Here is a 26,612-nt window from a genome sequence, read left to right as displayed (position 1 = left end):
TCAGATCAGAATGGCTTCAAGGAGCTCAAGGAAGAATGTTAATTTGTTAATAATATAACTGCATATTTAAAAATTTTTTTTTCTATTAAAGAAACAGAGAGAAATCTCCCATCTGCTGGTTCACTCCCCAAGCACCTGTAACAGCCATGGCTGGGCCAGGCCAAAGCCAGGGCCTGGGACCTCAATCTGGGTCTTCCATGTGGGTGGCAGGGACCTGACAACTTGAGCCATCACCTGCTGTCTCCATGGCGTGGAAGCCGGAATCAGGAGCAGAGCTGTGACTGAAGCACAGGCACTCTGCAGCTGGACAGGCATCTCCAGTGGTGTCGCAATCACTGCACGGCTGCCTTGCAAACTGCGTATCTAATGATAGTTCCTACACATATTGTTATACTCTAACATGTGTTACATGCTACTCTATTTTTATTCCTTATTTTTTGAAGATTCTTATTTATTTATTTGAAAAACAGAGTTACAGAAAGAGAAGGAGAGATACAGAGAGATCTTCCCTGTACTGGTTCACTCCCCAAATGGCCAAAACTGCAAGAGCTGGGCCAGGCTGAAGCCAGGAGCTTTATCTGGGTCTCCCACGTGGGTGCAAGGGCCCAAGCACTTGGACCATCTTCCGCTGCTTTCCAGGCACATTAGCAGAGAGCTGGATTGGAAGTGGAGCCGATGGAACTGGAGCTGGTGCCCATATGGGATGTGGATGTCACAGGAGGAGGATTAATCTGCTACACCACAATGCTGGCCCATCCATATGTTACTTTAATACAAAATGTAGGTGAAATGTGTCTAAGTTATTAAAATGGATATTTTAAAGATTTTCAATGACATTGGGAAATTTAGGTTTTGATAGCAAGGTGTAAAAACTAAATAATACATGTGAGAAACAATTAAAATAACTCAAATGTTCAAAAACGTTAGTAGTAAAGATGACAAATGTTAACAGTGGTTGACTTTGGATAAATCATGAGTTATTTTTATTCTGCTTACTTCTATTTTCTCCTTTTCTACAATCGGGCAGTATTTGCCCTTTTTTTCAGTTTAAAAAATTTTACTAAAAAAAGGAAAAAAGGTGAAACCAAAACATTTCTAAACAACCCTAACCTTTTTCCTAAAGAATTAATATAGTACAAGGGTACTTCAAAAATTCATGGAAATACATATTATGAAGACTGTGCAGGGTTTCAAAATTTTTTTGCACCAAAATAAATTTATCTTTTACTTCCATTTTTCCATGAACTTGTTGAAGTACACCTGCATACAAAGGAATATAGATACACAGTTGGCAGTGTCCTCTTATATCTTGTAAAATGATGACAGCACACTCAAGTTGGAGGTCAAGGAGTCTACAGCATCTCCCTCATGATTTGGGAAAGACTTCTTCATCTTTAATTCAAGACAAATTATTAGCTCAAAAGCTGGCGTGCAGCTCAGACAACTTCCCAGCAGCTTGATCTTCATCTGTGGAGGACACTGGGAAGTCTCCTACGGGACCCCAGAACAGAAGCACTGTCCTGCACTGGGGCTGCCAGGGGCAGATTTGGAACAGAAGACCTTTGTCTTCTGTTGTAGCTCCTCCCACCACGCTCTAAGGGAAAACAAGATGGGTGTGTGTGTGTGTGTGTGTGTGTGAATGTTCGGAAGGAAACTATGCTGAATATTACAGAAAGGAAACAGACAATTGAAATGGTATCATCAGCTAATTTCTCCTGCTGTCAAGAGAAAAGAGAAAAAGTAGGACAAGTAATTGCATGGTGCAGCCTTCCTGGAGGAGGGGCCCCTGCAAGAGGGTTTCACCAGAGCTGTCACCCAGCACAGTGATGACACAGTACGTTAGGGACATGTGTCTTAGCACTGGGGCCTCTGAATTTTAACAATCTCATATATAACACACACACACACACATAACATATATATAAATGATCACAACAGAGGCTTACATCTGAGTGTGTATCATGTAGCACCTCATCACATCCTCACAAAAACATTTCCATGATAGAGAAGAGCAAATCACATTAAACAGAGGATGAACAATCATACGGCTTTCAGAAGTGGACCTGCAATTTTAATGCAAACCATACATCTTTAGCACCTCAACTCTGCCTCTCCTAACCAATAGCAACCAGGGGGAGCGGAAATTCTCCTGCCTTCGTCAAGGCCCCACAGAGGCTCGACACAAGCTGCGGACTGACCCCTCCACTGGCAGCTGAAGAACTGTTGATGGTGGCTCTCATCTGGCTCCTAACACGCTCTGTGTCATCCGGGATGAGAATCTCCCAGGCAACTTGGATCTCCCCCACCAGGGAGAAGAGGATGTAGGGGGCAATAATGGAGTCTTCCCCTGCCCTCTCCCAGTATGTCAGAGCTCAGCGACTGATGGATGAAGTGTTGAACTCACCACTGGCCAACCCACCTCTGGCCTCACAGGTTATCCCATGGTATTCCCCATGGACTCCGCACCTTTTCAGAACTATTCTAAAATCCCCAATGATGAATCAAGGAGAGAGAGACTCCAAGCAGAAGGGAAGCTACCAACTATCAAAAGCTTTCCGCAAAGACTTCTCACTGTTGAACTGCACGAAAGAAAGGAACTGGTATGTTCCCAAAGTATTAAAGTCAGCATCTCAATCAGGAGTTTCTTTAAATTTGACATGTGACATAGTATTGTTCTGTTACTCACGTATGATTTTTTAAATATTCTCCCTTTCTACAGTGAAAATGTGCTTCAGACCCATACTGTTGCTCCATTTCTCTTTTTCTACTATTTGGGGCCCAACAGAAAGGATCTAAGTAGCATCCTACAGATCACTTTGGCATCCTTAACCAACAATACTGTGCAAACAGAGAGTGTCTCTTTAAGCGGTACTACTTACAACTGCTGGTGAGGGGACATGGATGCTTGCTACGGACCGCGGGCGAATGTGGTTGACCAGATGGCAGAGCACGACACCATCCATGAGTGCAGCCCCCAGGTCTTCGTGGAGACTCACCTTCAGTCGCATCTCAATGCTCTGTGGGGGAGATCAGAAGGAAGTCAGCTGCACCAGGTACAGCACCAGGTACATATGACCTGAAACGTTAATGTCATCACGCAAGATAAGGATAAGAATGCTTGGAAAACACTGACACTATTTAAGTCTTTTCAAACAACATCCAAAATCCCTCTACATAAAGACAATTTCAGTTGCATCTAAAAATTTTAATTAGGGGTTGGTGTTGTGGCACAGCAGGTTAAGCCACTGCTTGTGATGCTGGTATCCCGTATCAGACTGCAGGTTTGAGTCCCGAGTCCTGACTGCTCCACCTTGGATCCAGTGTCTGGGAAGGAGAGGGCCCAAGTCCTAGATGCAGTTGCTGGCTCCTGGCTTTTGCAGCCATTTGAGGAGTGAACGAGCAGATAGAAGATTTGTCTCTCTCTCTTTCTCTGATACTCTGCCTTACAAACAAATAAATCATTTTTTAAAAAATATAATTTTCCATTAGTATAATGAAAGAAATAATGAAATTACTTCTTGCAGCCAACGCTTCCTCAGCCTTGGTTATGAAAATTAAAATGCAAAACCAAACCTGATGGGTCTGGGATAGCCTGCACGGGGTAGAAGAGGGATTCAGAGATGCTTGTCTCGTGGTCTGTTTTAGTTGAGAAATCAGTATTTGATCTTTAAAAATAATTGCATTTTTAGCTTTGAAATCTTTCTAGATTCATGTGCATATCTAAGAAATAACAGATCCCATGGACCCTTGGCCTAGTTTTCTCCAATGGTAACAATTTTCACAACAATGGGGATATTGACATTGACCGTCAAGATACACAATGTTTCAGGGGCGGTGCTGTGGCACTGTGGCACAGTGGGTTAAGCCACCGCTGGCAACACCGGCATGCCATTCTGCTCCTTCAATTTCTGGATGCTCTGCTTTTGAATCAGCTTCTTGACCACTGGAAGGTAGTAGAACGTGGCCCACATACTTGAAGCCCTGCCAACCATGTGGGAGACCAGGATGGGATTCTTGGCTTCTGGCTTAGCCCTGGCTGCTGCAGCCATGTGAGGAGTGAAAGAGCAGATGAAAGAGCAGTCTCTCTCTCTCTCTCTCTCTCTGTCTTTCATTATAAATAAATAAATTTTAAAAAAAGATGCACAATGTTCCCATCACAGGATCCCTCCTATTGCTGTTTCTTGGCCCCACCTCTTCCCTTCCTCCCCAAGTACCTCTTTGGCCCTGCTCTCTCTCCCCTTTTCTGCTGGGCCTCCCACGTCAAGAATGTCAGATCACTTGTTATACTTCCACAGGCCCCTGAGGCTAGGTTCAGCTACTTTCTCCCTGTTTCACACTACTGTTCATACTAGACAATCTCTGTTTCCTTCTTACACTTTCATGCCAGTTCTTTCCTTTGTCAACTTAATTCTGCTGTGGAACCCATCCGCTGGGCTTTTTATTTTGGACAATGTACTCTCCAGTCCTGAATTTCCATCTGGGTCTTCTTTAGGTCTTCTAGTTCTTGCTGAAACTTTCTAGCTCTTTGCCGTGGTGTTCTATTTTTTCTCTTTCCAATAGCGATGTTCCACATTGCCAGGTGAAGCACTTTTATCATGGCTGCTTTAAAATACCTGCCTGAAATTCAAAACATTTTTATCTTATCGGTGTTGTCATCTGGGGGGTGTCTTTTTTTCTTTCAGTTTGAGATCTTCCTGGTCCTTCATGTGATGAGCAGCTTTTGTTGTAAACCTGGACACTCCTGTATTATGGAGTGAGACTCTGGATCCTACTTGGATGTCTCTTTTAGTTGTCTATGTTTTGGGTCATAGCAGAGGCGAGGGTTCCAATCAAGTTACTCCCAGATGGATGCAGAAGTCTGGGCTTCCCATGCGGTCTCAGTTGGCCAGCGGGGAGGGGGTGAAGGTAGATGACTATCTTTTTTTTCAGTCCAGATGTCTTTTATGTATTTATTTTTTATTTTGTTATGCCATGAGTTCCTAGGGAGCGGGTTCCAGCAGCTCTGGCTCCCTTCCATTGGTTCTGATGAAGTGGGCTTCTCTGGGTGGAGCAGGCTGGCGCTTTAGTTCAACCCAGGTCTTTGGCTTCTCTTTGGCTTCCTTCTCTCTGGCTTGCTTCTTTTTCTGATCATTTTCCTTCATGTGTTTCAGGAAGCTGTCGCCACTTAATATGTTCAATACGCATGCTTATTCTCTTGCCAAGAGTCTTGCCCTTCACTTGTTTGTTTATAATGCCAACAGCATGCTCGGTAAGATGGTAGACTCTTCCAGTGTTGCCACGATGACATTTATGGGGCCTTCCTTTGTAAACAGTACCCATTCCCTTGATGTCTTACAACATCACCTTTCTTGTAAATGCATGTGTATGTGGCCAAAGGAACAACTCCAGGTTTCTAAGAGGCCTGAGAGCACGTATTGGGTATCTCTCCTCTTTCCCTGTGTGTTCGTCTTCTTGGCGAATTCCTGGAAGATGGCAGTTCCGGCTGAAAGGAAGGGGAAGATGACTCTGAATGCTGGGTGAGGGTGGAATTCCAGGTCCCCTAGTCTCCATTAAGACTGCGGGAACAGACAGGCCTCCATAGCAACCGCTGGTGATGAAATCCCAGCTCCTGACTGGTCTTCTGTGAGATGTCTCAGCCAGGGGAGAAGGTTAGCCTCCTGACTTGGCCTTTCCTGGCGTAGGTAGGAGGACTGTCACATTTTTCTCTGCCGTTTAGCTGGAGTACACTTGACTGTCTAAAAGTTTTGTCTTGCTAGAAGGCTCCACTCCTGGTAGTTCAACTAAATAAATTTTGTTGGTTTGTTTGTTTTTAAAATTTATGCCCACTAGTGATTCCAATGACTTAATTTCTAAGTCTCAGACATAGGCAGCAATGAAAAAATCCAGAGAGCTTACAACCATGTTGTTCCTCTCATCTCCAGGACCTTAGCTGGTCTCCTCCCTGTCATCACTTTTCAGTGTTTGTTTGTGTATTGTGTATACAGCGTCTGGGGTACTGGGTGTACTTAGTGGAAGCAGGAGGGAAGAGCATATCTGCTCCATCCCTGGGGAAGAAGAAGTGATTGATTTTAAAACACGAAATGAAAGTTTGCAATAGAAGCTCGTTTAAACCAGATAACAGCCGACACAAGGACAACTTAATTTGGTGATCGGTAAAAAAACGAAGACTTGAAAAACAGTGCATGGAATAGTGTTAAATCTTCAGAGCTGTCCTATGTGTAGATACCTCATTTTGTTAGGCATTCTTTCAGTCTCTAATTTTGTATTACTAAATTAAAACATAAATGATCAACATGACCCATAATTAAGGGTGTCACACTTCAAGAGACATATCTAAGCTTCCTTGTATCTTGAAAAGTTTCCCTTTTAAGTTTACAGCACATCTAAATACTATGGGCAAATGAGGGACATGTGACTTCCCCTAGTGCTTGCTGAAGTAACCAGAGGGGCTCCAAGTGGAGGAAAGAGGTTGCTGCTTTTCAGTTCTTTCCTCCTGACTACCTGCTCACCCTCACAGAAAATGTCACCTGCAATAACAAACAGGCTCATCTATCTCAATTCAATTTGACTAAGCTTATTTGTACAACTCACTGCTCTCTGCAGTTCTGCACTTATGCTTCTTTTTATTTACTGTATGTTCCCAATAGACTACAGACTTCGGAATGGCAGGGGTCTTCTTCCTAGATCTATCCTCTGGAATGCCACCTGGCAGAGAGGGGCAGTCCATAAACATTCCTCACTGAAAGATTTAACATGAAACCTACCTCTTTCAAGAGGTCTGCCTATGCTCTTCTTGTTTGTAGCTATGGAACTTACCTATGAACCTAAAGAACTTATGTCGCCATTCACAATGTGCTGCCTTTGGTAACTAATAACCAGTGCACTATTCCTTGGGAATTGACCCTTGTGCTGTTATTTAATCTTCCATACAGCGCTGTTCTTTGTTATTTGTGGGGGATTGGCTCCAGGATCCCCCACAGCTTCGAAAAATCCGTGGATGATCTAGTGCTTTATATAAAAATGCTGTAGTATTTGCATGTAACCTACATACATCCTTTTGTATGTTTTATGTCCAGATTACTTATAATACCTAATCCAAAGTAAATTCTATGTGCATAGCTGCTAGGCTCTACTGTGTAGGGAAAAACAAAACAAAACAAAACAAAAAAAGGACTGTACATTTTCCTGAAGATGCAATTGGGTTGTTTTTCTTAACAGATATATTTGATCTGTGGTTATGTGATTCTGCAATGTGAGGCCCACGGTTACACAGAGCTGGCTGTATTTATTTCTGATCTTCCTAAGTAGACACAAAGACAGTGAAGGCAGACAAATACTTAAAAAGTGCCCACCAGGAACTAAGAAATATCACAAGGAATGAGCCAGGGTCCCTGCTTGACCAGCGACCACGCTTAAAATCTTAAGCTTTTTAAAACTTCAAATCTTCGATGGCACCCAGTGTCAGACTGCATCCTGGGTTTGCCCATTAAATGATGTAAAAGTTCTGATTAGGGCAGGGTACAAAGTGAGGAAAATGGGACACATCTTTACATTAGTGGAATATTATTCATGAGTGATAGTTTTTAAAGTAGACCTGAATTCAAACAGAACTAGCATTTATACATATGCATGAACATTTCCACTTAGATCCCTCACAAAGCTAGAGAGTAAAACTGTCTTTGTAGCACAGGAAGGAATGGGAGCCCTGAGTTGCTAACTGATTTACCCAATATCAGTTAGTAAGTGACCTAGCTGGATTTATTTATTTATTTGAAAGAGTGGATGGAGGAGGGAGGATTTTTCTGCATCCAGTGCTTCACTATCCAAGTACCTGCAATCGCTGGGGCCAGACACAGCAAGGAACCAGCAATTGAACTTGTATCTTCATGTGGGTGGCAGGAAGCCAAGAACTTGGGCTACTAGCTGCTGCCTCCCAGGTGCATTAGCAGGAAGCTGGATCAGAAGCAGACGTGGGACTCAGTCCCAGGCACTGCAATAGGAGATGTGGATGTCCCAAGCGGTGGCTTAACCCACTGTGCCAAAAAACCCACCCCCCAGCTGGATTTGAACTAAAATTGCTTACACTGCTTCAAAGTCTGTTATTTTTTTTAAAAGATGTATTCATTTATTTGAAATGCAGAGTTACAGAGAAAGAGCTCAATCTTCCATCCACTGGTTCACTCCCCAAATGGCCACAACGGCCAGGAGGGCTGGGCCAGGCCAAAGTCAAGAGCCAGGAGTTTCTTCCAGGTCTCCAATGTGGGTGGCAAGGGCCCAGCATTTGGACCATCCTGTGCTGTTTTCCCAGGCCACTAGCAGGGAGTTGGATTGGAACTGGAGCAGCTAGGACATGAACTGGCACCCATAAAGGATGCCGGTGTCACAGGCAGTGGCTTATACCACTATCCTACAATGCCAACCCTTAAAGTCTATTTTTAAAATGTTTGTTTATTTATTTGGAAGGCAGAGCAACACAGACAGACAGGGATTTTCAATTTGCTGATTCACTCACCAAATGCCCTGGGAAGGGCTGACACCAGGAGCACAGAACTCAATCCCGGTCTCCCATGGGGGTGTCAGCTGCTGCCCCCCAGGGTGTGCATTCACAGGAAGCTGGGTAGGAAGCAGAGCAGCTGGGACTCAACGTCCGCATCCCAGTATGGGATGCAGGCACCCCAGCAGCAGCCTAACTCCCTGTACCACACCACCTGTCCTCAGGCTCTGTTTTTCAAAAACGTAAAACACCTTTTCAAGTTCTGAAAATTACTGCTTCGTCGCATGATATTTTTTGGGTACCTCACGGAGTTGTCCCACCAGCTCTTTTTCTTCTCTCATCTGTTCCATCTTCCTCCGAATTGTAAATTGTGGGTCTACAGACTCCAAATTTCTCTGAGGTCTGAGAAACACTACAACAGATAAAGGGAAAAAAAACACCTTTAGGTTGTGCCCTCTACAGGTTGCCAGGCAGGCTGTTTATATTTAAATTAAACAAAATCTCCTTTTTTTAAAAAAAAATCAATTTACCCCTCAAACAAAGAAATCAGGATTACAGAGAAAGTTTGATTTGAATATTCTAAAGAACACTATAACTTAAATTATCCTGGGTTCTGTGGACTAAGCAGCTGGTTTTTTTTTGATGATAGTAATCTGGATAATAAACTGAGTCGGGCAGGTCTGGCTCATCATGGGGACCATTCCAGGGGCTCTGCCTCTCTCATCTGCCCACTGCTGTCACTCTAACTTTTAATTTACACTCACAATCCTTTTATTGAATTCAGATAATTTCTGTCCAATAAGAAGACTGTCAGAATTGCTTTACAGTTTAAAAATAAGCACAGGTTAATGCCGTGGGCTAACACTTTTTCGTGAACCTGGGTTAAGAGCTACATGGTTCTATATGGTTCCCATTTGAATGAGGAGGGGAAATTCTGCCTTCCACCACGTCACTGACAAAGACGTCCACAAAGCCAGCTCATGAGAGAGGAGCGGACACTCCTTTTAGAAAGGTTGGCAAGATTAGAGACAGCTTCAGAGATCATGCTGTTGGCTCGGGCTCTTAACATTTTAACTGCCAAGAATAGTAACGACCCGGTTCTCCGGGAAAGGAGGCCCCAAAGTGCCTGCTCTTAACCTCTGAAGGAGAACTTCTCTCACAGCCCAATCAAGATGTCAAGAACAAAAAATCTATATATGGAAGGGTGATTATAGCAGGGGCTTTAATTCAGTTTTTTATGCTACCAAGCCCAGGGCAGACTTAAAACTTGAACTTTTGTTCTTCCTAGAGATTTTTATCCTAGACTGCCAACATTCTGTGCACAAAAAAGGCAGCAAAGAGCTGTTAAAAGCCGAATTTGGTGTCATTTTGGACACAGAAGTCCAATTTTAGATATCAGTATTGTATAGGAGGCTGCATTGGCGCAGTGTAACGACAGACATTTCAATCGCTAGAATTTAAACAACAATTTAAACAATTTAAATCACATAAGAAGGGTATGCAACTTTTATTCTATCCTGACAAACACTTCCTATGGACTAGTTCAGAAACTATTTCAATGTATTTGGTTTTTAAAAATTAAAAATGACTTGCAAATATACTTTGAATAAAAAGGAGTTCTTGAGTCCACTCCATATAATCACATATCCTGTGCTCACCTAATTGTATCATTTTAATTTGTACCTTCCTATGTTCTTTCTCCATCAGCTCTAGGATGTTGGACTCAGCATGCTGATACTCGAGGGGCTATTAGAAAGTGGACACATCCTTAGTCCCTGACTCACAGTCGCTGGAGAAAAGAGGATGCTCTACCCCGTGAGGCCATCTGCCTTGGGGAACCTCAGAGAGGAGTCAGCCTGGGCCTGCGTGTCTCTGCTGGAAGCTACCCAAGGAACCTCAGGCAGACACTGCCAGAGGCACCTCACAAGAGGACTTTCACGGAGGCCCAGGAAAACCAAACCACACAGGAAGCAAGCCCAGTCGCTGAAAAACTAAAGTCGAGGCCCGCAGAGGGAGGACAGCGTGGGCAGAAAGGAAGAGATGGGAGTTTCAGGGAGCAAAGGGCTATGAGACAAACGCAGCAGCATGCAGCAAGTGGAGAACGTGCTAAACTTGCCTCTACTGCATCTCGACAGAAACAAAGCAAAAGAAATCTACCCAACGAAGCGTAGCTCTGGGAAGAGAAATATACTTAAATGTAAGACCGAGAAATAATCCGCACCCCCAAAGGCACCAAATTTACCAAAAAAGTCAAGGAATGTGGCCAGAGCTCGGTAGTTCACACAGACGCCAGCAAGGGGCGCTGCAACACCGTTTAAAAGAATGTAACCGTTTTCTTTGGTGGTAGAGCTTTCCCTTGCTTTTCTTCTGGGGATAATTTATCTAACAAGGCAAGCTTCGTATTTTCAGTGTGTTTCTATTGGCAGGATCCATTGCAAATATGAAGCTATCAGGAAGTTAAATGAACCGTGGGCTTTTGTTGAACTGCAGACAATCTGAGTCTCTATGAGATACCAGGATAACACAGTGCTGTCATTTGATTTCCTGGTGTTGCTTTTCAGTTTAAATATCTGCGCATCTCAAAAATACAAGATGCATGCTTGAGGGTTTGCTTTATGACTGTTCCACAATCAAAAAGTGTTTCCAAACATCTGAATTGTGGTTTTTAAAACGAACAGCTCAGGAGCCGGCGCGGTGGCTCACCTGGTTAATCCTCTGCCTGCAGCACCGGCATCCCAGGGCGCCGGGTTCTGTCCCGGTTGCTCCTCTTTCAGTCCAGCTCTCTGCTGTGGCCCGGTAAGGCAGAGAAGGATGGCTCAAGTGCTTGGACCCCTGCACCCGCGTGGAAGACCGGGAGGAAGCATCTGGCTCCTGGCTTCTGATCGGCGCAGAGCCATAGTGGCCATTTGGGGGGTGAACAAATGGAAGGAAGACCTTTCTCTCTGTCTCTCTCTCTCTCACTGTCTAACTCTGTCACATATTTTTTTTAAAAAAAGTAAAATGAACAGCTCAAACACATAACAAATTATTAGAAATAACTATATTACTACCAGTTTTCTAAATGTATTATACACTATGGAATACATGAGAATTGAAAACAAACTTTAGGCTCATAAGAAATTTATTAGCTTATTTTTCTGGGTTTGTTATGACAGTGATTTTGGGTAGCTCTATTTTTTTTTTAAAGATTTATTTATTTATTTGAAAGTCAGAGTTACACAGAGAGAGGAGAGGCAGAGAGAGAGGGAGAGAGAGAGGTCTTCCATCCGATGGTTCACTCCCCAACTGGCCGCAATGGCCAGAGCTACGCCAATCCAAAGCCAGGAGCCAGGAGCTTCTTCCCAAGGACTTGGGCCATCCTCCACTGTTTTCCCAGGCCATAGCAGAGAGCTGGGTTGGAAGTAGAGCAGCTGCGTCTTGAACCGGTGCCCATATGGGATGGAGGTGCTCCAGGCTAGGGCATTAACCCGTTGCGCCACCCCCAGCGCCGGCCCCAGGTAGCTCTAATTTTAAGGTAACTCTAATTACTTACATTTTTTTTCTTTTGAGTAATATTTAAGTCATAAATCCTGTGACCAAGTCTTCAGGAAATTCATCTATGGAAGAATTATTGTGGTTTTCTTAATTCCATAGCACTACATTTCAACATCCCCCCTACTTAATTTAAGAGAATACAAGTTGAACTTGAGGCTAAAAGACTAGATTAAGAAGTAGCCCTACAGTGAACTAATGCTTTTTTGTGACATAACTTATTTATTTATTTATTTATTTACGCTCCAGAGGGACAAGCAGAGCTCCCGTTCATTCTTTCCTTAAATGCCTGCAAGGGCTGGAGATGAGTCAGGCCACAGGCAGGAGCACTCCAGGACGCCCACGTGGAAGGCAGAAACCTCATCACCTGAGCCATCACTTGCTGCTTCCCAGGGTCTGCATTAGCAGGAAGCTGGAGTCAGGAGACAGGAATGGAACCCAGACACTCCAGTGGGGAAAGCAGGCATCCTGACCCGCACAGTAGCTGGTAGGCCAAGCACCACTCCCAGCACCTCCTTTCAAGCCACGTGCTATCCTGATTGTTTAAGTGTAATTTAAGGGGGGGGGGGGGGTCAGGAGAGTGAGTATGAGTGGTTGCATCTTTGTGCACTCAAGAAGAGACAGGGGGTAGGTGATTTAAAACATCGGAGGAGAATTAAACGTTTAACTACTATACGTCAAATAACTAACACTGAAATGAAAGGAAAAGTAAATTGTTTGTAAATGTAATTATTTCGCAGACCTGACAAATTTGCAAGCACAGCTCTGCAGAGAATGATGAGTACACTCACGAAGAAGATCAAGTTCATCCTGCTGGGCGGGGCCAGCATGTGGACAGCGGGCTGAGCCACCCCTCGGGATGCCAGCATCCTGTATCAGAGCGCTGGTTCAAGTCCTTGCTCCTCCGCTTCTAATCCAGCTCCCTGCCAATGTGCCTGGAAAGGCCCTGGAAGACGGCCCAAGCGCTTGGGGCCTGTCACCACATGGGAGAGCAAGATGGAGTCCTGGCTTCTGGCTCTGGCTCGGCCCAAGCTTGGCTGTTGTGTGGCCATTTGGGGAGGGAACCAATGGATAGGGGATCTGTGTTTCTGTCTCTCTCTCCTTCTTCTCTCTCTGTTACTCTGCCTTTCAAGTAACTCTTTAAACACAAACAAGCAAAGACAAAAAAAAAAAAAAAATCCAAACCCATCCTTGCAGGTACTGGTCAAGTTCCCCTGATGTTCGCATTGTCTCTGCCTTTTCCTTCGCTGTCCTCCCTGCACTCAGGCCAAGCGAAGCACCCTCCTATGAACGTATGAAACTTTCTCATGTCCAAAACTCTCTCACCCCCTTTTGTCTGACGACACAGACTTATCTGCCTCCGTCACAAACTGTTAGCTTCTGCCAACTGGTTCTCCTCCACCGCGGTACCACAAAACAGAGGGTGGGGCAGGATGAGTGTGTGGAATGAATAAACGAAATGGGTGTTTCAAATGCTGCCTCTTTCGAAGCTCATGCTATCCGGACAGTATGTTTGCAGAGACAAGCCTGTCCTGACAACCAATCAGCTGCACTTTTCCTCTGTAAGCTCAGACTCGAGGTCTGAATACTTTAGACTCTGAAGTCAGTTCCTTGAGAATGGATCTTGTCTGTCTTTTACGAGCTGTATCAATGGTAAGTGCAGCAGGCGCTCTGTGGGCGCTCAAGGATGTACACAAGACCATGTCTCCAGCTGCTGGAGAACAACTCTTAGTTCAGCAAAGAAAGCCTGCTGCTCGCAAACTCGCCCCAAATGCACTTCATCATTTAATTATTGCCTGAAATGCACTCTTTATGTAAAAAGCACCAATCCGTAGTCATTGTCTCAATTTAACTCAGTGAGAGATTTCTTCTGAGTAGAAACTTGAGATTTTGAAAGTTAGCTTTCACCTTCTCTTTGAAAGTTATGAACCTAGATAGGGTGTGATGTTTAAGATAAACAAATTCAAGGGTAGCAACTAGTGGCTTTGAAAAAATAGAATGACCTTTATATCCAGGCTACTGTGAATTATAAATCTGAGCAGATCACTCATTCATTCCCTTCTGTCCCCAGAGGAACTAAACACATTCTCTGTCCTCAAAAATGCTCCAGTTTCCACTCTCTGGTCTTGGGCAATCTACTTAATTCAGTGGCTTTCAACCTCACTTGAATACAACATCACATAAAGGGACAGGACCTAGGCGATTCTAACATAAAGCCAGAGTGGAGAACCCTGCAAGAACTCTGACATCCTCCATTTCCTTTTTTTTATTATTTTCTTTGTAATGGGAAACATAATACCTTAGTGAAAGATGAGTGTAAAGAAATGAAGGAAGCTGTCTATGCACTGGCTCAGGACTGACATGTCTGTTCATTCATTTTCAAGGTGATTAGTTAAATATCAACTTGAACTGTGGATAAATTAGCACTCATTAATTCATGGCAAGGGAAAAAGCAAAAATGATTTAGAAGAAGACAGGAAGGGTCTTAACTCCAAAGAGAAAGGACCAGGGGGAGAAAGTGCAAGGGCAAGGCAAGGAGCCGAAATTATGTTTTCAGGTTAGGAAGAAACCAGGGCAAAGCTGGCGCAGAACAAGACACACTTCCACCTCTCCAGCCCTCTCGGGATGGAGGCAGAACTTCGGGGACTGTGGGAACCCAAACTCCCAAGCGCCTTCTCACCAGTTCCCCACTGAAAGAGTCTCTTGGAAAAATCACTTCAGAGAAAATGCGGGATTTAAAATGAGAGAGAGTGGGAATGAAGCATCGGCGAGAATTTAAGTAAAAGAGGGATTCTTCCAGAAAGCAAGACCGTGAGAGAGGTACACAAAATGCCAACCTGACCCCAAAAAGAATAACTAGAACATATAAGTGAAAGTCAGCCAGCATTATGTTAGGGCGAGCTGGCCATAAGATGCCTCTCATTTGGAAAGGGTGAGACACCTGCGGACTATGAGGCAACAAACGTGCTGTGGAAGTCAGCTTTGAAAGATGAAGAGAGGCCCCCGAATGGGATCTTTTCCTTCAGAGGAACCAGCCTGGACAGCATAAAAAGTGGGCCGCGCGCCTCTGGACACACCAGCACGCACCCCTGTGGACCCACAGTACAGCCTCTTCCACTCGCAGCCTGTACGACAACATGTGTTCCAGTTACCAGGCAACGCTCGGCACAGAGAATGAAGGTGCACAGGAATCATCAGCTCCAGGAACCTGCACAGATAGCTGCAGAGAATTCCTACCACACAGAAAATCATCCGCTGCCTGGGGCGCCTTAGGGCAGATGACAGCCACCAGACCACTGGCATGATGCACAGGTCCAGGTGAACACCGGAAACAATCCTTTTCTTTTTTTCTTTTTTAATTTTTTTTTTTTGACAGGCAGAGTGGACAGTGAGAGAGAGACAGAGAGAAAGGTCTTCCTTTTGCTGTTGGTTCACCCTCCAATGGCCGCCGCAGTAGATGCGCTGCGGCCGGCGCACCGCGCCGATCCGATGGCAGGAGCCACGTGCTTCTCCTGGTCTCCCATGGGGTGCAGGGCCCAAGCACTTGGGCCATCCTCCACTGCCTTCCTGGGCCATAGCAGAGAGCTGGCCTGGAAGAGGGGCAACCGGGACAGAACCGGCGCCCCGACCGGGACTAGAACCCGGTGTGCCGGCGCCGCAAGGCGGAGGATTAGCCTAGTGAGCCGCGTCGCCGGCTACAATCCTTTTCTTACTAATGGGATTCCGCTTCAGAACCTCACGTGCATCCCTGGAAGTTTCACGCACAGACTACAATGCCCAGGAATGGTGGGAAGGCTCTTTTATTTTCACCAAGATTTCCACGATGATTCTTTCCTATGGAAATCTCAGAATTTTTCATAAAAAGAAGGTAGCCTGGCTTACCCCGGGGCACAGAGTGTGCACAGTGAACACCCGCACAATGGACGTGGATCTCACAGAGAGGAGACTCTGAAGGGTTAGGGCTGACCCAAGCAGCTCACCTCACCTTTCTGGTTTTGTTCAGTTCAGAAATTCTACTGCCACGGGAGACATCTAATTCTTTCCCAACTTTAAAAAAAAAAAAAAAAAACTGCTTTGGTGTCAGATATCATTTCTAAGGAAATACCAAATCAGACATAAATCTTTCACTCTCAGCTTTATTTCCTTTCAACAACACCAGACCCATAAATAGCCCTGCTTTGAAAAACAAAAAGGCCTCCACTCCTCTAATTTTTATGTTTAAGTAAAGGAATAGTTTACCGAGGAAGCTTCCAAGTGGCCCTCTCTGGCTTCCAACATTAACAACAGCACGATCTACAGAGGGGTTTGTTTCACTCCTGTTGTTTCTTAATCATATGGATTTTCAGTTAAAAAAATTCAGAAATTTATGCAATACTAAAATTCCTTTTATAACTATACTTCCTTCTATATAAGGAAACCATAGTATCATATTTGGTTGAATTTTAATCAGAAATCACAGCAACTGTTTTAATGACATATTTCCCAAGTATTGCATATAACAACCTCAGAAACAAGTAAGTGTTATCAGAAAACGTGTCATCCTATTATCTGAAACTGTATCATCCTATTGTATTTTCACTGTGATTACCTCTCACTTGCCTTCCCTATAAATCACACTGCTTCATATTATCTTTATCAATGTGCATCTTGAAGTAAAATGTTTAAAATTTAACCAGCATTTGGAGACTGAGATATATGTGGTGTATAGACCCAGACAATTCTGTTTGTTTTATTTTTATGTTTTAGGCTATTTAGGTATTTAATGGCACAAAACTGAGACAGTCATATTAATCCTAGTTGGATGTCCTCAATTTTTTATTCACACATTTGGTTCTCAGGCTAAGTTATCATTCTTGAATATTTTACAAATGAACTTATGTGCCAGAAACTATCAAAAGTCAAAATGTACAAATAATTTTTAAAATAAAAAAGAGAAGGCAAGTGATTTTTCTTCATTTTAGACAGTTCTCAACATTAACATTATTTTCTGTGCAACACTCAGGATCAGTCAAGTAACCTTTTTAATTACCTTAAAAATTGCCTATGGTTAAGTACAGATCATAAAAGATCCAACTCTTGAAGCATTTAGTTCAGGTGCAGAGCAAGCAGAGATATTCCAAATGTGCAAACCCCACATGGTTGTAGCCAAGCCACCAAACCCAGACACCCAAGCAGAAAAGCTAGGAAAGAAAGGAATGTCAGGTCTCCACCAAACCCAGAATAGTGGAGATAATTAAACTGTAGTTTAACAGTCGGCTAGATAATCACCCACATGCAGCTTTCTGGGTTTCCCTTTCAAGCTTACGCTTCCTTTGTCGTACGTACCAAGCACGCAGGTGAACACACGCTATCTCCGGCTGCACAGAACAGACAGCTCAGTATTGGCTCATTAATGAGAACATTGAAGAAGAGGTACAAAGCCACCTACCATTGTCACTGTCTCCTGCAGATGGAACACTGTAGCTAGAGTTGTCCCATGTTTGTGCCTGTGTAAGTTTGTTGAAGGAGATAGGAGGGAGAATGAGGGCTGGGTCTGCAGGAGAGCGAGAGAGCCAGTCCGCGTATAGTTGCACAAGGACCAGGGAAAACCAAAGGGGCAGCAGCATTTCACAAATGGCATAAGGGGCGAATGGAATGAAGTGGGTTTCATTTATATGGGATTTAATTTCAAATGTACGATATAGGAGGAGAATGAAGGGTGGCGCATGGAATAAAAAGAATGACAAAAACGGAATGTTAGTACTCATCAATCACATATTGGCATGCAGATAACACTGTTCGTCTTAACAGTTCTGTAGGCCCCTAGACTCAGAGGACTAGCGAGTCGTGTCCGCAGAGAGAAAGAGCAGCCACGGGTTACACCACTATAGGCCAAAGATCTCACCGACACCTTTCTAAATAGCTAAAATTCTCCCCAACACTAGTCGGACACAAAATTATTTCTTTCCAAAGAAATCTGCAAGTCTACTGGCAGGCTTTATTGACAGCTGAATCTCTTGCTTCAACTCTTGCCATCTCCTTCAATGCTTTAGGGGAGTGGGGTGGGGTACTCATAGGGTCTACTTAATTTAAAAATCCGCTTAGCCAGTAAATATCAATTTCAAGAATTTCTTAAGTTGGTCATTTATGAAATGATGACATCTCTTACATTTGCACTGAATATTTAAATAGTAATTTCAAATTTAGGAAAGAGCGCCATAATCTGTAATCCGATCATAAGGCATGGCTGGTGAAAACAAATGGACGTGGTCCTCAGAATACATACTTGAGTACTGCACTAGCTTCTTTGGGGGGAAAACACAGATGAGAAAAAATGTTTCATTTTTAGAAAACTATTAATCTACTTTAAAAATCTATGCGGCTATTTCAACTTGCTAATTTGAGCAGACTGCTTTTATTTATAACACAGCAATCACATAAATCCATATACTTAATTTTAAAATAAAAAATTACTTGGCTTTAAGCATTCCAAAGCTACTCAATCAAAAATGGTGGTTCTATTTACAGCATATGATCTCTAATTAATATGACTACGTGTATTAGTCTCCAGAAAAATGTGAAAAATAACACTCTCATATTTAAAAGTTGCTTATTAAAGTGAAAAAAAAATTCCCAATACATAATGCTAGTTTTACAGAGTTATAATATTGTCACTTGCTGTTCCTGGAGATAAATCAGCATTAGTTAGAGCAACCAAACTCCACAGAGCTTTCAACAACCAGAACAATTTCCACACTGGTTAGCACTGTTGTAAGGGTGGATGCCTGGGGAGGAAATGACCTTTGTTTTCTGTGGTTTGAAATAAATACTCTGCTTAGTTCTCACCGCCTCAAAGAATCTAAATGGTTTCGCAGTGCCAGTACAGTGCACACCCTAACTTCGGTCAGTTGACTCTGGACTCCATAAAAGCAGCAAAAAAGTCACTGAAGCAATTTTACAACTAAATTGCAAAGTCGCACATTCAAAAGAATATTGTTCTTTGGAGGTCCCCTCGACGTGTGATGTGCTCCATTGTGAAATATTCTAGGTTGTGTAAAACTGTCTAGAAAGTTTAGGAGAAAGTCTGTCGCCCAGAATGACGTCCAGCGGCCCTCGTGGAAGGCATGGAGGAGGTGTGCACCCAGACACAGCCGAGGGCGCAGAAGTGGCGCAGCCAAGGCCCACCCTGCCAGCTCAGGCCACATAGGCTTGGCTCCAAACACCAGCCACTGCAGTCTTATTTCACGTCCAATTTGCTTCTCCACAAAATACATACTAATTCTCTTCATGCTCAAGCATTTTCTCAACAGCGTTTTCCTTAGGAGCCTTGTTCCAACTTCCAGGAAACCACTACACCTGGCCACATGCTACTCATTCATCAACTTGAGAAGGAAAAACACTTCCTCTTAAAGAATCATCTTTGTTTCTTTCTTCCTGAGGGGGTGCCTTTTTTCCAAGATATACACATGCCCAACGTCTTCTGCTGTCAACACACTCTACTGCAAAACCCAACAACATCTGAGTTCTTTATAAGTTTTCACTCAAAAGTGTCTGAATTCTTTGTTAGTGCTGGCTTAGAAGCATTAGGAGTGCATGTGTGCTATTAGATAGCAAACAATCAAAAATTCCAAAACAAAGAAAGTCATACAAGAAGGCAGACAGCACCAGAACCTTAAATAAATGTGAAAATCAAAAGAACTAGGTTTTCTACAGAGAACCTTCCTTTTTAGGATCAGTAGTTATGAATGATGCAGATTGCTCTACTTCTGTGAATAAGGTAGGTAATGTAAGCAGAATGTTTTTCCAGAAGACTTAAAAAAATGATTGCTGACCACTCCTGCAAGCCTTGAAATGATCACTGTTGACAGAGCAAATACAGAGGACAACACACCAGGCTCAGAGAGCAAGTGAGGGATGTCTTAGGATGGGGTCTCTCACCCAGAGGCTACCCTTTAACTCAGCAGAGGGCCAGGGCCCACCGGGTGTGGAGAAGGGGCAGCTACTTTGTCTTCCTTGGGTAAAAAATCCCAGTACATTCTTTCTTCCCCACATGCATGCACCCACCCTCTTTGTTTTCTCCTTTGCTCTAATTCAAAAAGAAAGACGTCCATGCCTGACGACGGGGACTGAACACCTGATTCCCTGGAAACGAAGCTGCCAACTCCGATCTCCCAGAGCTGCTGCCAGGTTCTGATGCCAGGACCCCAGCAGGCCAGAACTGACAAGGATGTTCACACTAATCATGAATACACTGACAAGGCTAAGTAGAAACCACGGACTTATTTAGTGTGAGAAGGGGTGGAGGTTTGCATTTACCTGATCGAGGCTTCAGGCCGAACGGAGCTCCGCTGTTTGTGGTAGGAGAGACTGCAGGAGAGTTCTCTCTCAGCTGTGGCATCGAAAGGGAAAAGCGTTATTGAAAACCGAAGCAGAACTCTGGGTGCTTCTGCATGTTCAAGGATTATAGTAAAACCACTCCTGCTTTGCACACGCTGGTGTGCAATGAAGTCCTGCCTTTACAAAAAAAAAAAAAAAAAAAAACTCTCTGCAAATGTTTCCAGGGCGTAGGCAGCAGAATGTTGTCTTTAGGTGACCGGCTTGATTAGCATTATTATTATTTTTTTGGTTCATTATAAAAATGCTTCACAATGGCATGGAACTGGGAAGCCACCTCTCCCCGGGGCGTAACTGTATGCCTCCCATGAAGACGGGTGTTAATGCAGCCAGATGAGAAACAGAAAACAACATCCGGGTCTCTCACCATCCAGAGAACCCACACACAGAACCATGCACCCAAACAGGACATTCGAAACGCTGCCTGTTTGAGCAATTTTCATTCTGCTTTCTGTAAAGACGTCCCCTGGCTTGTTTTTGAAAACACCTCTCGGCCGGCGCCGTGGCTTAACAGGCTAATCCTCTGCCTTGCGGCGCTGGCACACCGGGTTCTAGTCCCGGTTGGGGCACCGGATTCTATCCCGGTTGCCCCTCTTCCAGGCCAGCTCTCTGCTGTGGCCAGGGAGTGCAGTGGAGGATGGCCCAAGTGCTTGGGCTCTGCACCCCATGGGAGACCAGGAGAAGCCCCTGGGTCCTGCCTTCAGATCAGCGCGATGCACCGGCCGTGGCAGCCATTGGAGGGTGAACCAACGGCAAAGGAAGACCTTTCTCTCTGTCTCTCTCTCACTGTCCACTCTGCCTGTCAAAAAAAAAATAAAATAAAATAAAGAAAGAAAAAGAAAAAAGAAAACACCTCTCACAAAACTAATCTTGAAGTATGATTAGGGCCAGAGAAGGCTATGGCAGCTAAGCAGAGTGAGATGGATCCCCCAGAGACTCTTCAATTAACTCATTAATCATAACAGGGTGAGATGATCTATTTCTGCAGAAGACAGTCTCATTCGGCCGGCATGAAATTCCTTCGCTTCTATTAATCTTCAGGAAATTTACCTCATTAGCAGAATACTGGCTCCCGTTACTCTGCAATGTGGGATCACTCTGCACCTGAAAGAAGAATAAAATGCACTATATGTTATATTAGACCATGAAACTGATGAGCCAAGAAGGCCATCTTTCTTACCTCATCCCTGACCCATAGGCACACAATGACTATACACCGAATTAATTAGTTAATGTGCTAAACAGCTAAGTAGGTCAGACTTCCATTTTTTCAGAATCAGCAGCTCTATTTGTAGAAAAATCCAAAGCACCAGGTGACCATTCCAAGGTATTTGTGATTATCACCTTGCCTCCGTAGCCTACCGAGCTATGGGTTTTATAAACAATCCAAGGTAGTAATTCTGATATACACAGAATCACACTGGGAACTTTTAATCGATACACACACTTGGCCCTTCAATGCGGTCAGTTCAACATCAGTTTACTCATGTGGCAACCAAAGGTTAAGAGAAGAGTGTAGGGAAAGTTCCATGCCAGAGCACGCACTGTCTGTAACTGTCCATATGACAGCCAGGTCTCCAGCAGGAGGGGCCGGGTGGGTATTGGGGGTCACTGACTACCCCTGAGGGTGCCAAGCAGTTCAGGAGGCCTTGACAGCTTCGGTTCAGCCACCAGAGAAAGACAAGCTCGGGGCTTGGGAACAAGATCTGCACACTGGGAGATGGGGAAGGGGCTTGGAGCCTAAGCCAACAGATTTGAAGCTCATTATTATTTATGGGGCACAGGAGCCCACGAGGGTGGCCAGATACTCTCTGGACACGGTAAGGATCCGTGACTGAGGCAAGAGCCCTGGAAATTCAGCATGAGAGGGACACAAAGACAAGGGACCCACAAGGGGCGCAGTCTAGTTTAGCCTTTTGTGCATGGCAACCAAGAGCCCCACTGATCCAGCTTAACAAAAACTTTGGTGATAGGGGCTGGTGCTGTGGAGCAGCGGGTTAAAGCTGTGGCCTGCAGCGCCAGCATCCCATATGGGTGTCTGTTCAAGTCCCAGCTGCTCCACTTCCGATCCAGCTCCTGCTAATGTGTCTGGGAAAACAGCAGAAGATGGCCCAAGTCCTTGAGCCCTTGCACCCATTTGGGAGACCTGGAAGAAGCTCCTGGCTCCCAGCTTCGGCTTGGCTCACCCCGGTTGTTGCCACTGTTTGGGGAGTGAACCAGTGGATGGAAGATCTCTCTCTCTGTCTCTCCTTCTCTCTCTCTGTAACTCTACCTTTCAAATAAATAATTTTTTTTTTAACAATTTGGTGATAGCCAATATAAGCTTCTTCATATATCCTACCACACAAATATAACTTTAAGATGCCAATTTTTATTTGTCATTGAGGAGTGCTACTGAAAATATTCCTGTCCTTGAAAAAAATCCAAGGGAAAAATGTATTTTTAGAATGAAATATCGTTAATGTCCCTTTAAAAAATGACTTAGAACTGCTAACAAGTAACTTCAGGTGTGACCCCTTCCTCTAATTTTTTCTACTGACTACCTGTACCCTAGGTAGGCTATACCTCATACCTCCTGTGTGTACAATCTGCCTGATTCCAGCAGAAAACGCACTGTGGAGAAAAGTGTGCAGTAACTGGCTCAGAGGCCCTCGTAGCATGGAGCCCTGGGCTTTTGCAGTTCAGTGTTGACCAGGTTAATGGCTGGCTGGTTGATGGAATCAACACACTCCTCATTAAAAGCAAGCTAGGGGGCTGGCGCCATGGCTCAACAGGCTAATCCTCCGCCTCGCGGCGCCGGCACATCAGGTTCTGATCCCGGTCGGGGCGCCGGATTCTGTCCCGGTTGCCCCTCTTCCAGGCCAGCTCTCTGCTATGGCCCAGGAGTGCAGTGGAGGATGGCCCAAGTGCTTGGGCCCTGCACCCCATGGGAGACCAGGAGAAGCACCTGGCTCCTGCCTTCGGATCAGCGCGGTGCGCCGGCCGCGGCGGCCATTGGAGGGTGAACCAACAGCAAAGGAAGACCTTTCTCTCTGTCTCTCTCTCACTGTCCACTCTGCCTGTCAAATAAATAAATAAAAATAAAAAAATAAAAGCAAGTTAGGGACATGGAACCGACTGAATGATTGATACATTCCCTGGAAATCAAATTTTACATTAGCATGCCACTAGGCTTCTCCAATAACTGAATGATGCAAGCACAACTGAGCTTCAGCGAAGTCCATGTGGTTTCATGAGCACAGAGCAAAACGTCAGAGAAGTTGCAATCTACACACGCACAATGAAATGCATTTCGGAGCATACATATATTGACTTGCATCAGGAATTCAGCTACCAACGAAGACGCAGAGGCCAGCACATCAAGTGAGCGGGGACGCTGAAATTCTGCTCACCAAACCTGTTCCTTCCTGTCTGTTTCCTGTTCCCTTCCCTTTCTTTTCCCTTCTGTTCCACAGACCCTGAATAACTAATCATGCTGTACTGGAGGGTCTGAGCCATTTGACTGAGAAAGAAGGATAACGGGAGATCAAAAAAAAGAGGGGATCAAAAAGTCGCATAAAAATCCACTTTAAAAAATGTAGATACAGTATACTTTCGCTGATGGGAATGAGAGCATGCTATACATTAAAACTATCTTGCACTGACAGGATGGGAATGTGACATGTTAAACATTTCTTTTTCAACTCCACCGAAATGTTTACTATCAGCTGCAATTCTTAGTAACTCTTTGAATTGGCAAGTTAAGTCACAACACCAACAAAAGACATTCAATCATTGTTATTAGAGTAGAAGATGAGATGAAAACCAGACCTAGACAAACTGGGAACTGGGCTCCTCTAGATTGGCTATGAACTCATCACCTGTTCCTTCCATACTCCATCGCCATTGCTGCATTTTCATGCACACGTAAGTACTACGGCCTCTCCCCGCAGGCCAATGCCTGCTCTTAAGAGGTATGATGCAATCAGGCCCCACTAAGGTATGTATGGCATGACCATGTGTACCATTGGTCTCCAGCATGGGAAGGCAGTATGTTACAGCAAAAGCAGAGCCTACCCACTGACCACAGAAGTGGCCCAGCCAGCACCTGGGCTTCTTGAGTTTCATGTTCTCCATCAGTAAATTGGACACAAGAGCTCCTACCTTTGGCTAGAACTTCATCTGGGGCACAAACTCATAAGAACAAAGATGACTTTGCTTTGTTCACTGTTACTTCTACAGTGTCCAGAGTGGTGCTTGACATGTGGCTGACATTCAGTGAATATTTGCTGAAGGAACAAAATAATGAGAACCTCTGACAGTACATTAAAAAGTTCATGGAAAACAGAATTGAAAGATGTTTCTTTTGGTGAAAACTTTTGAAATCCATGCAGATGAGGGGTCTTTAACAAGTTCAAAGAAAATGTGGATTATGAAAAAACTATGTATTGATTTCAAAAAGCTTTTTGCGTGTATGTTTTTTATTTAAATTTTTATTTATTTAGTTAGTTGCGAGAGAGAGAGAGAAAGAGAGAGAGGGAGACTGACTTTCCATTTTCTGATTCACTTCCCAAATGCCTGCAACAGCTGTGGCTAAACCAGGTCAAGTTCAGGAGCCTGGAACTCAATCTGGGTCTTCCATGTGAGTGGCAGGGCCCCACCTGCTGCCTCTAAGGGTGTTCATTTGCAGGAATTGAGAGTGAAGCCAGGACTCAAACCTAGGTATACTCCAATATGGGATATTGGTATCCCAACTGGCAACACTGCACCAAAATGCCCTCTCCTAAATTTATTTTTTATTTCCACTTTTCTGCAAACTTTCTGAAGTACGTATCCTTATATAAAAGTTTGGCATACAGAAAGACCTAGTATAAAAAAATCAGAAATACATGCCAAATTAACATCACCAATAAGGGACAGATGGACTTAGAGTAGCCCCAAATGTGATACCCCAAGGACACAATATCAACTATTCAATATCCAAATAAGGTTGCAGAACTTCAACCTAATCATGAGGAAACATCAGACAAGCACAAAATGGGTCATATTCTTATTTAAAAAAAAAAAGAGGAAGCCTCTGTTCTTCAAAACTTCAGAAAAATCAAAGAAGGTAGGGAAATGTTCCTTCCAGGTTAAAGGAGGCTGTGGATTCCTGACAAATGAACATACCACCTGCCACTAGACTGGGGAAAATGCTTTGAACAGTATCTATCATTTGATCAACTGACAAACAAGGAGTATAGATGGAAGAGTAGTGACAACATGTTGTCACTGTAATTTATGAAGCTGAAAACTGAAATGAGGTTATGTAAGATACAATTCCTGCTCTTAGAACACACCCAGAGAAGGGGAACTTTGGGTACTTCGGGTGCTGCAGCGGAGTTACTGCCTGGGAAGCCCTCATCCCATATCTGAGTGCCTGATTGGACTCCCGGCTACTCTGCTGCTGATCCAGCTTCCTGTAAATGCAGACCCTGGGAGTCGGCAGCTGATGGCTCAAGCACTTGGGTTCCTGCCGTGCATGTGGGAGACCTGGATGTAGTGCCGGGCTCTTGGCTTCAGTCTAGCCCAGTCCTGGCTGTTGAGGACATTTGGAGAGGGAACCGGCAGATGGAAGACCTCTCTCCATCTCTCTCTGTTTTTCAAATAAAAATAAAAGAAAACACACTGAAATATTTAGGGGTAAAGGACTATGATATATGAAACCTAATCCAAAGTATTTCAGAAAAAGATCTACACATATGTGTGTGAGGAGAGAGAGAAGCTGAGAGAGGGGTGGAGGTGGGCGACAAATCACACAGCAGCAAATTGGTAGAATGTCAACAACTGGGAAATTTGGGTACAAGATTGTGAGTTTTTGAAACTTTTTATAGACTGTAAATTTTTTGCAATCTTTTTCATAAGCTCAAAATTATTTCCACATAAGAAGCTTTATATAAAAAAAGTAAGTCTGCACAAAACCTAAAATCAATCTCATTTGGACAGCTCCAAGAAATGGGTTCAGGGTAGGGCAGCCTGCAAGTAAAAGACTTCCTGATGTTCCACTACTGGGTAATTCAGTGATGCCTCCAACCAGGGAGATAGCAGCACTATGACGCATTCTAAAGACTACATCAGCGACAGCAACAGAGTAGGAGAGCAACGCCTAACGCTTAGCCTTATGTGTGAGACCTTTCTTGAATCATCTCATTTGATCTTTGCAATAGTTATTATTATTGATCCTAATTAACAATGA

The 26,612-nt window shown here is 44.0% G+C and overlaps 1 protein-coding gene across 1 annotated transcript in view; it reads right to left on the bottom strand.

Annotated features, from left to right (window-relative positions):
• LRCH1 (leucine rich repeats and calponin homology domain containing 1) overlaps positions 1-26,612 on the bottom strand; it is a 207,490-nt gene that overhangs the window by 22,320 nt on the left and 158,558 nt on the right. Inside the window, exons 14-17 of the mRNA XM_062194174.1 lie at positions 21,449-21,502; positions 20,321-20,393; positions 8,797-8,906; positions 2,880-3,017 (exon numbers count right to left, since the gene is read on the bottom strand). Of these exons, the coding sequence (XP_062050158.1) occupies positions 2,880-3,017; positions 8,797-8,906; positions 20,321-20,393; positions 21,449-21,502 (375 nt within the window). The remainder of the gene's footprint in view (positions 1-2,879; positions 3,018-8,796; positions 8,907-20,320; positions 20,394-21,448; positions 21,503-26,612) is intronic.

Source organism: Lepus europaeus, chromosome 6 (genome assembly GCF_033115175.1).
Source record: "Lepus europaeus isolate LE1 chromosome 6, mLepTim1.pri, whole genome shotgun sequence".
In the NCBI taxonomy this organism is placed as follows: Eukaryota; Metazoa; Chordata; class Mammalia; order Lagomorpha; family Leporidae; genus Lepus; species Lepus europaeus.
This window is presented reverse-complemented; position numbering and strand designations above follow the sequence as displayed.